Source organism: Eurytemora carolleeae, unplaced genomic scaffold, assembly GCF_000591075.1.
Source record: "Eurytemora carolleeae unplaced genomic scaffold, Eaff_2.0 scaffold604, whole genome shotgun sequence".
NCBI lineage: Eukaryota > Metazoa > Arthropoda > Copepoda > Calanoida > Temoridae > Eurytemora > Eurytemora carolleeae.
The window spans coordinates 13,986-26,750 of record NW_019396514.1 but is presented as its reverse complement, the minus strand read 5'-3'; the positions used below and the strand labels follow the sequence as shown (position 1 = coordinate 26,750).

At 31.9% G+C, this 12,765-nt stretch overlaps 1 protein-coding gene and 1 long non-coding RNA gene across 3 annotated transcripts; one reads left to right on the top strand and one right to left on the bottom strand.

Moving 5' to 3' along the window:
* Positions 1 to 838: 838 nt before the first annotated feature.
* Positions 839 to 10,098, bottom strand: LOC111704684 (kelch-like protein 12). Of its 2 annotated transcripts, XM_023476997.1 has the most exons (12): positions 9,883 to 10,098; positions 9,237 to 9,297; positions 7,680 to 7,787; positions 6,542 to 6,625; positions 5,676 to 5,709; positions 4,613 to 4,696; positions 4,228 to 4,279; positions 3,572 to 3,700; positions 2,480 to 2,578; positions 2,036 to 2,158; positions 1,223 to 1,297; positions 839 to 1,073 (listed from the first exon to the last, which is right to left on the bottom strand). In XM_023476997.1, the coding sequence occupies exons 1-12, from the start codon at positions 9,939 to 9,941 to the stop codon at positions 854 to 856; spliced, it is 1,128 nt and encodes a 375-aa protein (XP_023332765.1). In that variant the 5' UTR covers positions 9,942 to 10,098; the 3' UTR covers positions 839 to 853. The 2 variants fall into 2 exon arrangements, with proteins under 2 accessions (XP_023332765.1, XP_023332766.1); XM_023476998.1 differs by lacking the exon at positions 4,613 to 4,696.
* Positions 2,603 to 7,751, top strand: LOC111704686 (uncharacterized). Its single transcript, XR_002765868.1, has 3 exons — positions 2,603 to 2,795; positions 6,554 to 6,640; positions 7,689 to 7,751. It is a non-coding gene; the product is annotated as an uncharacterized LOC111704686 (long non-coding RNA).
* Positions 10,099 to 12,765: the final 2,667 nt, after the last annotated feature.

Genomic DNA, 12,765 nt, shown 5'->3' with positions numbered 1-12,765 from the left:
GAAATAAAGTTATTAGCAATTTATATGTAATTTTCTATGAACCAAATCGGTTTAAAGAAGTTCCAAGAAAAACTATTGAAATCTAATCACTTTTCATTTTAATGGAAATTGACCAATTTAAAAAAAATATTTCAAGCAATTTAGTTCAAAGCTTAAAGAATAATAATCTTTAGCAAACCCAAACTTTTAAAGCCCATGATACTATAAAGAAAAGTTGTAGCTAAGACCAATAGGTAAAGTGAATTCTAATCTTAACTTTTGAGAAGCTTGACTGCAGTAATTACTGCTAAGCTAACTATAAATTTTGGACAACAATGATCTTTGATTATAGAATCTTAAAAATTGTTAGCAATGATCAACTAAAAAAAAGTTTTATATCAAGTTTTTTTGTAAATTTTTTGTTAATTTTAGAGTTTGCCATTCGCAGATTTTTCCCAGTAGTACCAAGTGAATTCAAGAATCAGTTTCTTAGCAAGATCGGACTTGATTATAAAACCCCAGATTCAGATCTAGATATTTTCTTTTTAATTTTCAAGAAACAAAGAATGCCAAAATAAGAAAACCATGCATCCTTTGATAGGATAGCATTCTTTCATTACATGTGGTACACCCTCCAAAACTAAAAAATTTACAAGTTGTGTATATACTATTTAAAGTTAGCATATGATTTGTATTTCCATGGAAATTTGCTGTGGTAGTTCGGGATTTCATATAAATAAGTTACATATTGAAGCTGTAAATTTAATTCTTATCTTAATAAATGATCTGGGTTTGCTAAAACTCACCACCAATGCTATAACTTTTCATTTTAATGTTTTGGAGTTCTTTTATATAGTGATCATTTTGATTATTCTTATTTGCAAGGAATAACAACAGATGTAAATTGGGCATTCGGGTTCTTTAGAGCAGTTGTATCTTCAATCCAGTTTTCTCCATCATATACTTCAATACTCCCTCCTCCTAGCACTGTCAGCTTATTATTGAGTACTTGCATTGCAAAAGTGTTTCGTGCAAGATTCATATCATTGATCATCCTCCATGTGTTGGTGTTTAAGTTGTACACCTCAACAGAGCTAAAAAAGAAATATATTCTGATTCAGTTTGTTGTCTAAATTCTGAAATGTTTCCCTTCACAAAATGTGTATTTCCATTTAAATCTTCAGTTGCAGTGTCTAAAAACATTTGATATTTTCTATGGTTCTATGAAGAAAAATGAACATACCTATATGGGCCAGTAAAACTCCATCCTCCAGCGATGTATATTTCCTCGTTATAAATAGCACATCCATGACCAGATCTAGACATTTTGAGTGATGTTATTTACCTTTATTTATTTTTCTTTAGTTCCTTTAAAAGGACTGTAAAGGAAAAATGAAAGGGAGTATAGGCTGAAACCTAAGAACTTCCGGTGTAGATAGCGTCCCGTAAGAGTTTCATCTGATGTTCCAGTCTCGAGAAATTGATAAAAAATGTGTCAAAATGATGCCAAAACTTATATATACAAGATTTGATGTAATAATCTAAATTTATTAAACAGATCATATTCAGCAGATATGCAACCAATCTGAAAACAACGATATCCCAGAGGAGCATGAGCCCATTATTATTTGAATTTAATAATTTTTCATTTTTGATAGATATAATGGATAATATAATTAATACGTCTGTATCACATGACTAGAACTCCCACCAATGGCAATGCAGTACACATTGTCAAGTGTCTCTGTCTGTATCATTGGCAGAACTGGCAGCGCCAGGATGTCTTAACAAAATAAGGCTAATAGGCAGTCAGTGATGTCACATCTGGACAGAACTTCCCAATACCGTATCACCCTTTCATATGATGGGAGCTTTGTTGGGATACCTTATTACCTTTCTTCACATTTATTGTTCATTTTTATACAATTAATATATATATTCAGTCTAGATAAGATTATTTTGCCTTAGCATATTCTAGCTTTTAATTGATCTCTGTATTTTCTTATCTCTATCTGGGATATACTTCTGTTGATTTTTTTAATGAATTAATAACTACCTTGCAACATTCATAACTGGCAATGTTTCAATCAATTCTCCTTCAATGTTGTAATTCTCAACAGTGTTCATTAGATAGTTTCCAGCTCCCCCAAATCCACCAAGCATTATCAGTTCAGTTTCACTAAAACACAATTCATTAAAGTATTTTGTCTATATCCCAAATTTGGTTGATTCTATTTCGTTTGGTTTAAATTTGTAAGATTCATAGATTTTCCAATAGTTCATTTTTATATTGTAAGAATTAATCACCAGTAAAAGCTTATGCAGCAAACAAGAGCAACAATTAAATGTTAGGCATCTGATTATTTTTTAAATAGTAGTACAAAAAGGTTTGATAATCAAGACTATAGAGATCTAAGGGCTGAGCTTTAGATGGATATTGGCAGTGCACATTTGTGATGTACAAGAAGTCTGTAATAGTTTGCATTATAATGTACGCTACCTAATACTAATTCCACTGTGTCCTCTTCTTGCACTGGTAAGATTATTGCTGAGAGTTGTCCATGAATTTCCATCAAAGCGATCAATCATATTATAGTTACTAAGCAATATTTATTCTTAAAATATAGTATTTCTTATTCCATTCAACCTTTTATGGGTAACATTTTTATGTTTACATTTGTATTGTTTCAGTTGCTTACTGCCTGCGCAAGGATGAGGATCTCTTATAGTGGCTCAAGGCTACACAGTTGGGAAGAGCACTGTGTAAAGTTGCTCATGGTGTATCCCACACGTGAGTAAGGAGTGAAACATAGAAGGTAAATAAAACAAGAACTCCATCTTTCGCTTGGCTCAGCTGAAAGAAGGAGTATAACTCCTGATGGGTATACAAGCTATGCACAATAATACTGGTTTTTTACTCAGCCAGCTGTTTGGACTGGTCTACTGTGGAAGATTCCACCTGATGGGGCTTCAAGGCTGTCAACTCCCCATTTTGCATAAGCAGTGCAGTTATGGGTTTCCTTAAATTTCTCTTAAGTCAGAATAGACTCTAACAAGAAGGAAAACAGGCCTCAAAGCTTGAAACAAGAAACAAGAAGCAAGAAGAAAAAAGGAAATTGAACAGGAAAAATTGGAAGGGAAATCTCTTGATATTAGAGATGGGGGCTTGGAAGACGTCCCCCCCCCCCCTGAACAAGGAAATTAACAAGAATTGTGTGTTTTGATTAGTCAGATGTAAGTCATGAGTAAACAATTCAATACAGAGTTCAGAAAAACCAAAGCAAGATCCTCTCAGCTAGTTCTAGCTTGTAGTGTGGCATACTAAAAGGATATCCCAAAAAATATATTTTTTTTTGAATTAGCTGAAATATGATTGAAAGATGTACAAACAAGAAGAAAATGAAGAGTAAGAAATATTGAAATATTGAAATACTTTCATCTGATATCATATAAATATTTAATGAATACCATAAAAAATTTTAAAATACAAATGTAAAAAAAAATTTGTATTGTTTTAGTGAGTCTAACTAAACGTAATACCATCTAGATGAAAGTTTTTTAATTATCAAAAAGAGTAATAAACTTTACTTACTGATCCATGCTTTGATCCCATCCTCCAGCGACTATGATATATGCTCCAATAGCTGTCCAAGAAGAAACTGTTCTCTTTATTAGAAATGTTTTAATCTCTCCCCAGTTCACATCAGCATTCGAGTAAAACCTTATGTATTAGAATCTAATTCAGAAATTCAGAAGTTGCTTCTTTTTTTTAATAGGAAACCTTTATGGGGAAATTTGTCTGCCTTTGAAGAAACAAAACTTTGCATGTAAATGTCCAATTTGCAAAAAATGTTTTTGAATCCTACTCAAAACCATACTAAGCAAACCTTACCATGTTTATGCTGCTTAGACAAGGGTCCCCAATGAAATGAATTTTTGAAAACTTTTTTGAATTCCGCAATTTTCCACACAAATGAAAGTTGGTTGAAGCAAGCACAAATAGTGTGGAATTTAATATTTGCTGATGATGATTTTTTCATTTGGATGGAAACCATTGCTCAGACTGAGCTTCGGTTAAATGCCTCTGAGAAACTGCAGATACTACACAAGTGAGAGTTTCTGGTATTTTTTTTGATCTTTTTGAGGAAGCTAAATAAACCTAATTTATCATTCTTTCTTGGTGCTTTCAATATAGGGACAAAAGCCTTTTTTCAAGGCAACCTTGTATGATATTTTAAAAATGCTTACTTGTTTTTGTCTCCATTGTAAACAAATATAATACCATTGAGTACTGCTACCCCTGCAAAATGATGTTTTTTTAATATCACAACAACAAAATTACTAGCTATCAAACCCCTAAAACTGTCTCTGGGTTTAGGAGTCTAATTCAAATATATAAATTAAGGGAATTCCAATTGTGATAGGGTAAGGCAACTCTAACCATGCAGCTAAAAAGCCTAGGATAGACTTACAGAGAAAACGACATTCTTAGTAAATAGCAAGCAAGGCAAAGATTTCTTAGACCAAATAAAACAACATATGAAGATATGGCATAAAAGCAAATCTCAAAGCTTGAACATAGTTGCTTTAGTTCAGTGTGCTAGAACAGTTTTTAAATCTAGGAGAACATCACCTCCTTGTTGACCCCCACTATTATCCATGACACCAATATGTGATGGTATTGGGAAACCGCAAGGATATGACTCAGAATTCCCAACTAAAACAAACATAGTTATGGGTCATAATTAGGGCTGGCACAATTGGCAAACAAAAGGCTGCTTTGAATATTAACAAAATCAATGTTATTTTCCAAACAATAACAAACTAAATTAACCCTTCATGATGAAACAAAATGCAATTTTTATAAACGGACACTTATTTTTTTTAGTTTAAATCACATGAAACACATAATAAATAATGAAAATAAAATAAAATAATGTGTAATGATGTTTTGAAAGTCCATGTCTGTATATTTCTGAAATTTAAACCCCAAAACCTTTATTTGGACAGCCATACAACTCTCTGTTAAACTGACAAAAATAGCAACTTTGTTAACAAACGAAAAAAAAGGCAAATAAATTCATTATTCTTCAAGAGGTTAACAAGGGAGACTGCAGAGTCGCCACAAGCCCTGCAAAATACCTCTGGCGCTTCCTGATTGACAGAATAACCTCCGAGTACCTTCTACCATCCACATGCCTCTCTTTACTTATCTTATGTCAATCATTTGGCTTTTACATTCACCAAAGAGCCTTTATTTTTAAATCTCAACAGTTAAAATGATGCATAAATTTGTATTAAAAATTATACTCTAGTTGAGATTAGGACTTTTATTTTGTTTTTCTAAATTTTTTAAATTCCTAATCTTGTGCAAAACCATTGCAGCTTTATATAAAGATAGACAAATGTTATTTGATTTAACAATCAGATTATGTTCAATATGAGCACCAATTCACCAAACATAATAGATTTTGAAAAATACTTTAATTTGTCCTTTGTAAGTTAAGAGTTGCGGGTAAAGTCATTTTTGTAAGGCATAAAGATGGTTTTGAAGGGCTTAGGATTATACTGCGAATCAGAAGGCTCCTGAATTTATTTAGCAGGACTCATGGTGGCTCTGCAGTCTGCACCCCCTCTTGTGGTCAACAGGATTCAATAGTAATTCTTTTTAAAAGTTCTTATTTCAACAAATTTACCTTTCTCCATGAGAAGAACAGTTTCCTTTTTCAACTAATCAAATAGATTGAGTTTATAGATCAAGGTTGTACTTTAGGTAGGCTTGTTTTTTAACTTTCAAGATTTCAAAAAGTGAAAAATGTGAAAACGATCCAAGACGATCATTATTATACATAATTATTTGGATCATTTTTGCATATTTTTTCTGTTTAGGTTCAAAATTTGGCAAAGTAATGAATAGAGTCACTAAATATTTCACAAATAATTTTCTATAAAAGAAGAACATATTGAGACATTTTTTTTGTTAAAGGAAGTGTTCGCAGAAAACAATGAAAAGGGGTATAATAGGTTGAATACTGATCAAATTTGGATTAAATCACTTCTAATTTTACTTCTATGGAGATAATGGTTGAAAATGCTTATTGTCAAGATCAGAGAGCCCATTCAATGTAAATCCAATGTAATGTAATATCACCCAAACTCAAAGTCATATAATTATGTTTATAATTGATATTTTACTTATTACAAATTACAATACAGAAATCCTGAATTTTAATCTGGTCATTTGAATGTTTAAAATTAATATTAACAAGAGAAATTTTAACAATATTCATTTAAATTTAGAAGATTTTTGATCAATTTGATATTATTTGATCAATTAATTGTTCTCCTCTTCTCTTCACTTGAGCCAAAATGATCAAGAATGCCCTGCATCAAGATTTTTGTCAAAATCGCTGAATTTATTGGACTTCTCCACTCTCAGCATAAGCGTTTCCATCCAGTTCCTGTTTATAGACGCTACAAATTTGATTCATATTCAATATTCATCCTAATAATCCTTTCATTTTCGTGAACAATCCACTTAAGATACTAATGATTGACTGACCACTTTATTCAGACTGTTTGCTGCAGCATCATCGATGAACATGACTCTAGAATTTTCTTCCAGAACTTCTTCCAAGATGGTTAACTGAATATAAAAGAGGTTTTGAATTAAATTACAATTTTTTAAGTGTAGACTTTATTTCAAGTGAACTTCTATTTAAAGAGATGTTCGTTAAGCCCTTTATGGAGTGGGTAGTACTAGAAAACGTTGATTATCAAAACGTCGATTATCAAAACGTTGATTATCAAAACGTTGAATAACAAAACTCGATGAAAAAAAATGTTGACTGCTAAAAAACATTAACTACTACAATTATTAGGCCTAAGTCCTGGTTAGTGAATTTACTTAGGAATATGCTGAGAATATTTCAAGATATTCCTGAGGAACTCTTGAGAAAATCTTGGGAATAGTTCCCAGGAAATTCCAAGGAATTGATTCTGAAGAACTTTTCGCTGGAAATTCCCAAGAATTTCTACAAATTTTGTCGACATTTTCTCCGGGTTTTCTGCAGAATTGGTAACAAGAAATTCCCTGGAATTGGTTACAAGAAATTCCTTGGATAGAGAATGATGATAATGTCCTCGGAATGGGTTACTAGAAATTCCTCAGACCTGGTTCCTCGGAATGGGTTACGAGAAATTCCTCGGAATAGCTGTCGACATTTTCACCGGATTTTCCTGTGAAAGATTCTTGGGAATTTTCGTGGATTACCAGGAACAATTCCTGGGAATTTCCGCGGATTTTCCACAAAATTGTTACTTGGGACCCAACCCAAAATAACGTTAATCAAAATTCAAAAGTTTTGTAGCAGTCAACGTTTTGCAGTAGGTGATATTTTTTATCTTCAATGTTTTGTTATTCGTTGTTTGATATTTGTCGTTTTGATAATTGACGTTTTATATTCGAAGTTTTGATAAATGAACGTTTTTATAATCCGTCTTTTTCTTTCTACAAGCTTATCATTTCCAACAGTGGGATCTCTAAACAAAAAGATTTTATTTAAAATTGTTAAAATGATCATTAAAGGAAACTGTTGTGAATCGGGTACGTCACTTATGAAATGGAGGTACCCTTGAAATTTTATCGAAAGTCCCACTTAACCTTTATTATTTATGCAAATAATTTGAGAAAAACTTACATTTGCTAGAGTGCAGAGGGTAGAAGTTGTGTTGTAGAGAAAAGAGTTGCAGTTGGTTGGAGTGACAGCACAGTGCCCAGCACAGGTGATAATACTGTGGTCTATCCTCTTGGGAAATAACCTTGTTAGTTGTAAAATGTTTAATTTATTAGTTTTTAAACCTCCTTAACTCTATCTCTGCTGGGGTACTTGAAAACCAGGGGGGGTCAATTTGACCCCCCCTCTAAATCCAATGTTTGATGTCCAAATATGACAAATGATACATCATTGGAAAGCTCTTGTGCTCTACTTTTAGAATCTACAAAAACAATTGCAAAATTGTAAATATTGAATTTTTTATCGCAAAATCCAGTTATAAAGTAAAAATGTTCACAAAAAAAAATTTGTCCAAAAAATGAAAAATTATACATTTTTGAAAAGCCCTTGACCATGCCATTTCAAATATGCACAAATTTTTGCAAAATTTTAAATAACCTGATTTTTATCAAGAAAAACTTAAATTGTGCAAATTTCCTATGACAGGTTGTTTGCAAAAAATTTACAATTTTTTCACAAAACTTGTGCAATTTGTTTCCTTATGTCAAAGGCTTTCCAAAAAGCTAAATTTTATCAAAATCTGACAAGAGGAAGTGGATCAAAACAAAGATATAGTTTGTTACAGGAAAAAGCAGTCATTCAGGCAGTGTGCCTGAGAACTCAGGTAGTTAGTATGAAAGCCCGGTTTTATGCCTAAAGGGAGGGCTTTGGGTGTGTAGGAAACGTCAGAAAATTTCAACAGCCTCAGATCAATACTTTTTGAGTTATGTAAAAAAAACTACAGGGGGGGTCAAATTGCACCCCCCCCCCCAGCAGGAATAGGGTTAAAAAAGGGTGTCTAGGGAAACATGACAATTCAGAGAGTCCTTGATCTTCAAAATAATTAATCTATTATGCTACATGTATGGTTCTTGAAACCTTATTCACAAAATTCCCATAGCTCTGGCATTTTTAAAATTTAGATTGCCTTTTTTGATCTGTTACTATTACTGGAGATACAGTTTTTTGTTGAGAAATCAATTTATCAAATGAAACCAAAATTGTTGAATCTGCACAAAACTCCCGTAAATTTTGAATGAAAAAAATGGCAAAGTACATTTTTGAAATCCCAGACAAGGAGTATTTTTACCATAAATTAAAGATTTTGCATCCAAAATTAGGTAAATGAATGAATGCCAAAATTAACTCAATTATCAAAGACGACTTTCAAGTCGTTTTTCAATTATCATGTTTCGTGGGACACCTTGTATCTTCATATTGGTTAGAATTAATTAAATTATACTTTTTATCTTGTTAGTTTTTTGTTTCATAAAACGTCAAAGATTGTCACGAAGACAGATGCTTAGATGCTAAAGGAATTGCAAGTCTTTGTCACAAATTCTGATTCTCTAATCCCTAGATCTTTGCAAAAAAATGTTGTAAACCTAGATATTTCAAACTAGACCAAACAATCAGATTGAAAATTTAAAGGGATTTGGAAATTTGAGCTTTGTTCAATGTTTAGTAAAGTTGTTATTTTTCCTGTTTAAAAACAGCCTGATCCCAGGTTGCTTTTGATATATCACCACTTTTCCTATAGATTCTGAAAAGAAAAAAGATACAAAATCAATATTAACTTTTGTAGAGAAACCACTAATGAAAGTAATCAATTTTTAAAAAAATGCTGATTCATATTAGTCCAGAAAAAATCTTTAAGGGAACCGCTCAGAATCGGTCATCCTTCCCTTTCAATGAAGTGTAACTTAAAATAACGTTTACATTTTCTATTTAAGTCCCAAATAAAATTGAAAAATTGGTGTTTTATGGACAAATATTAAGATACTGATTCATTGGGGCTGGAAGCCCCCCCCCCCCCTCCTTCTCGACTTATATGGTTAAATTCATTCATTAAATTCATTCCATTCAGAAATAACCATATTATGTAGGCTCAAAGTATTTCTCTTTAACAGTTAAAATTAAACGAAAATATCAATTTCAAACTGAACACATGACACAAGCTCTTATTCTCTTATTTCTATATTTTTGCAACTTATAAATATTCAAACTTTTGCTGTTTGATCCAGCAAATTTTATAGTTTGAAATATCAATGGTCTTCGACATCAGGTTGCAAATAATGAAGAATAATGAAATTAGAACTTGTTACTGGGGTTCAGTTCCTTTACTTACCTTCCATGCACAGTATTTGTGAGGAGGGAACAGATCACTATCATTCTCAGCCCGTACATCCTGCGGGTAGATGGGAATCGTTTTTGTCAACGAATAGCATTTTCGTGAACGAACTAAATTTTTCGTGAACGATTGTGTCATTCAGAAAAAAATGAATAATTGACGAACGACTTGGGTTTTTCAGATATTAAGAAAAGTTAGGTAGGTTTTTAGTGCGCTTCGTGTCCATCTTCTATTTCAATTGTGTTGTGAACATGCTCTTTTTGTAAACATTGTAAAACAAACAAAAAACAAATTTTGAGAATTTTATAATAAAAATTTCGTGAATTTTCAAAATTTTAAGAAATCGAATTTAGTTAGAGGTAAATTTTTGAAAATTCGATCATCCATAAACCTTCCCAGGGACACACGAGGTCCTGGAAGTTTGAAACCATCCTGGAAATGCATAGGACTCCGGGCAAGAGAACGGTTTCTCAAAAATATAATGAAATTATCCTGATCGCTGCGCAAGATATTAGGACTGTAAAGACTTTGGCAAGTTTTAGTTCCTGGGTTACCACTGTGGGCAGTAGAGATGGGCATTGTTTTTATGAACAAACGAAATATTTAAAAACGAACGAAATATTTCGGGAACGATAGTGTCGTTTAGAAGAATTAACCTTCAGAGTAATTAAGAACCGATTTTTAAAACAATCAAGAAAAACAAAAAAGATTCTCCTTTTAAGAATGAAATCGTTAATACAAACGAACTTGAAAAATAACTATCATTATGTACAAAACAACAGATTTTTTCGAATAAACTTTTGAAGAAACTATCCTTTTTAACAAAACGAACTTTATGAAAATTGATAGTTTTTTACTGAACAAACGATTTTACTGAATGAACAATTTAATTGAACGAAACTTAGAAAACAAACAAAATAGGTGGAAATTAACAACTTTCTGAAAACGAACGCACCTATCTGTAGTGTGTACTTGAAACTGATACCTTGAATACCACTGTGTGTACTTGAAACTGATACCTTGAATACCATTCAATGTGTGTACCTGACACTGATACCTTGAATACCATTCAATGTGTGTACCTGATACTGATACCTTGAATACCACTGTGTGTACCTGACACTGATACCTTGGATACCTTTGTGTGTATCTGACACTGATACCTTGAATACCACTGTGTGTATCTATTACTGATACCACTGTGGACACCTGGCATGAAATTGCCAACTTTGAAACTGGCAAACCAATTGTAAAATTGATTATAAACTAATAAAACTATTGAAGGATTAATTTTAAAGTTTCATTAAAGTTTGATAATTATATAGAAGTATTAATGGATTTATATAAAGTGCATTAATATATAAATATATAACAGGAACTACTAAGAAAATGATCAGAAAAGAGTATTGAAATGGCTTAATATTCAGAAAAATTACAAAGAATGGCTGAAATATCATCAAACCAAAAAATATGTTGAAATTTAAAAGTAGGTTAATATTCGAAAATGTGCCCGGCCTTTTTACCAAAGATTTTCAAATATAGGAATTGAGTCTTTGCCACAAACTCAGATTTAAGGGCGGTTTAAATTGCATTCTGCGACCGACGGGTTTCCCGACGCTCTAGCACCCTCCTTATATCTTTGCAATCTATTGGTACAAAACTTTAATATTTCAAAATAAATCTATTTGATCTAATAAAATTTATATTTTCAAGTATATAAGGTCTACGAAATTGGGTTGCAAAGATATTGGGATTAGAACTTCTGAAAAAATTTCTTTAGATTTTAATTTAATGTTTGCGTTACAAACAACAGCATAGAAAAAATTCGCATTTTCAATAATAGAACTGAGGATTTTTTAACATAAATGTCGAAAAAAGATGTATGAATTCTTTTGAAAATCTTTAGGAAAGGGACCAACTACACTTCGAGTACATTTTGAATGTTAAAACGACATTTTAGAGTAAAATAGTTCTGCGACGTACCCCCAATTTTTAGTAAATTAAAACGACGATTATATGGTATGACCATATTTTCAAATATTAGGCATAATTTGAAGGTTACAACGGCATTTTACTGAACAAACGATTTTGTTCAGTGAGAAAACGAACAAAATAAATGGTTAATGAACTACAATTTTGAGAATGAACAAAATTATTTATTTTTTGAACAATAAAAAACGACGATTAATGATGAACGAACGAAATGAGAAAAGCCGAACGCGCTCATCTCTAGATACAAACTTGGGTTCTCAACAGTTCCTTACAATGTCAAGTTTGGGCGCAAATTGATAGATTATCATTTGAAGTTTGTCTTGTGTATGACAATGATTTAATCAGGTATAAATTTGCAGCATATTGACACTTTAAAAGATTTTTATAAATATGTGTATAATAAGATATTTTGTTATGTTTAATTTATATGTGTAGTTGGTTAATTCGAGACAAATTTAAATATATGTTTACATATTCTATTATGAATTTATAAACATACAAACATAAAAATGATAAAAGTAGCGTTTTTTTTACTAGCATTTTATCTAGTAGCGTTTTATGAGATAGCGTTTTATGAGGTAGCGTTTTATGAGATAGCGTTTTATGAAGTATTGTTTTATCTATGTAGCGTTTCATGAGTGTAGCGTTTTTCTAGGTACACCAAAGCAACCTGCGCTTTTATTCTGTGGGAAAAAGTTCTACCAATCCTTGTAATTCTTGTGAGAGCTTGTTTCTGTCTAATCATCATGGAGAATTTAAACAAAAAACTACACATTCAACAATCCAATGATTTTATCACGGCTAAGCTTATTGGTAGAGATGCTAGTGAAATGAAAAGGTAGCATGGCGGCTAAAACATGTCTGCAACGAAAGAGCACTGCAGAAATA

Bases quoted from the DNA above. Each gene is read 5' to 3' on its own strand.
- LOC111704684 (XM_023476997.1), bottom strand. From the start codon at position 9,941: ATGTACGGGCTGAGAATGATAGTGATCTGTTCCCTCCTCACAAATACT. The intron at 6,626-7,679 runs GTAAGTTTTTCT...TTTTATATTCAG, and splicing joins CCCTCTGCACTCTAGCAAAT to TTAACCATCTTGGAAGAAGT. The intron at 5,710-6,541 runs GTCAGTCAATCA...CTATTTGATTAG, and splicing joins CAAACAGTCTGAATAAAGTG to TTGAAAAAGGAAACTGTTCT.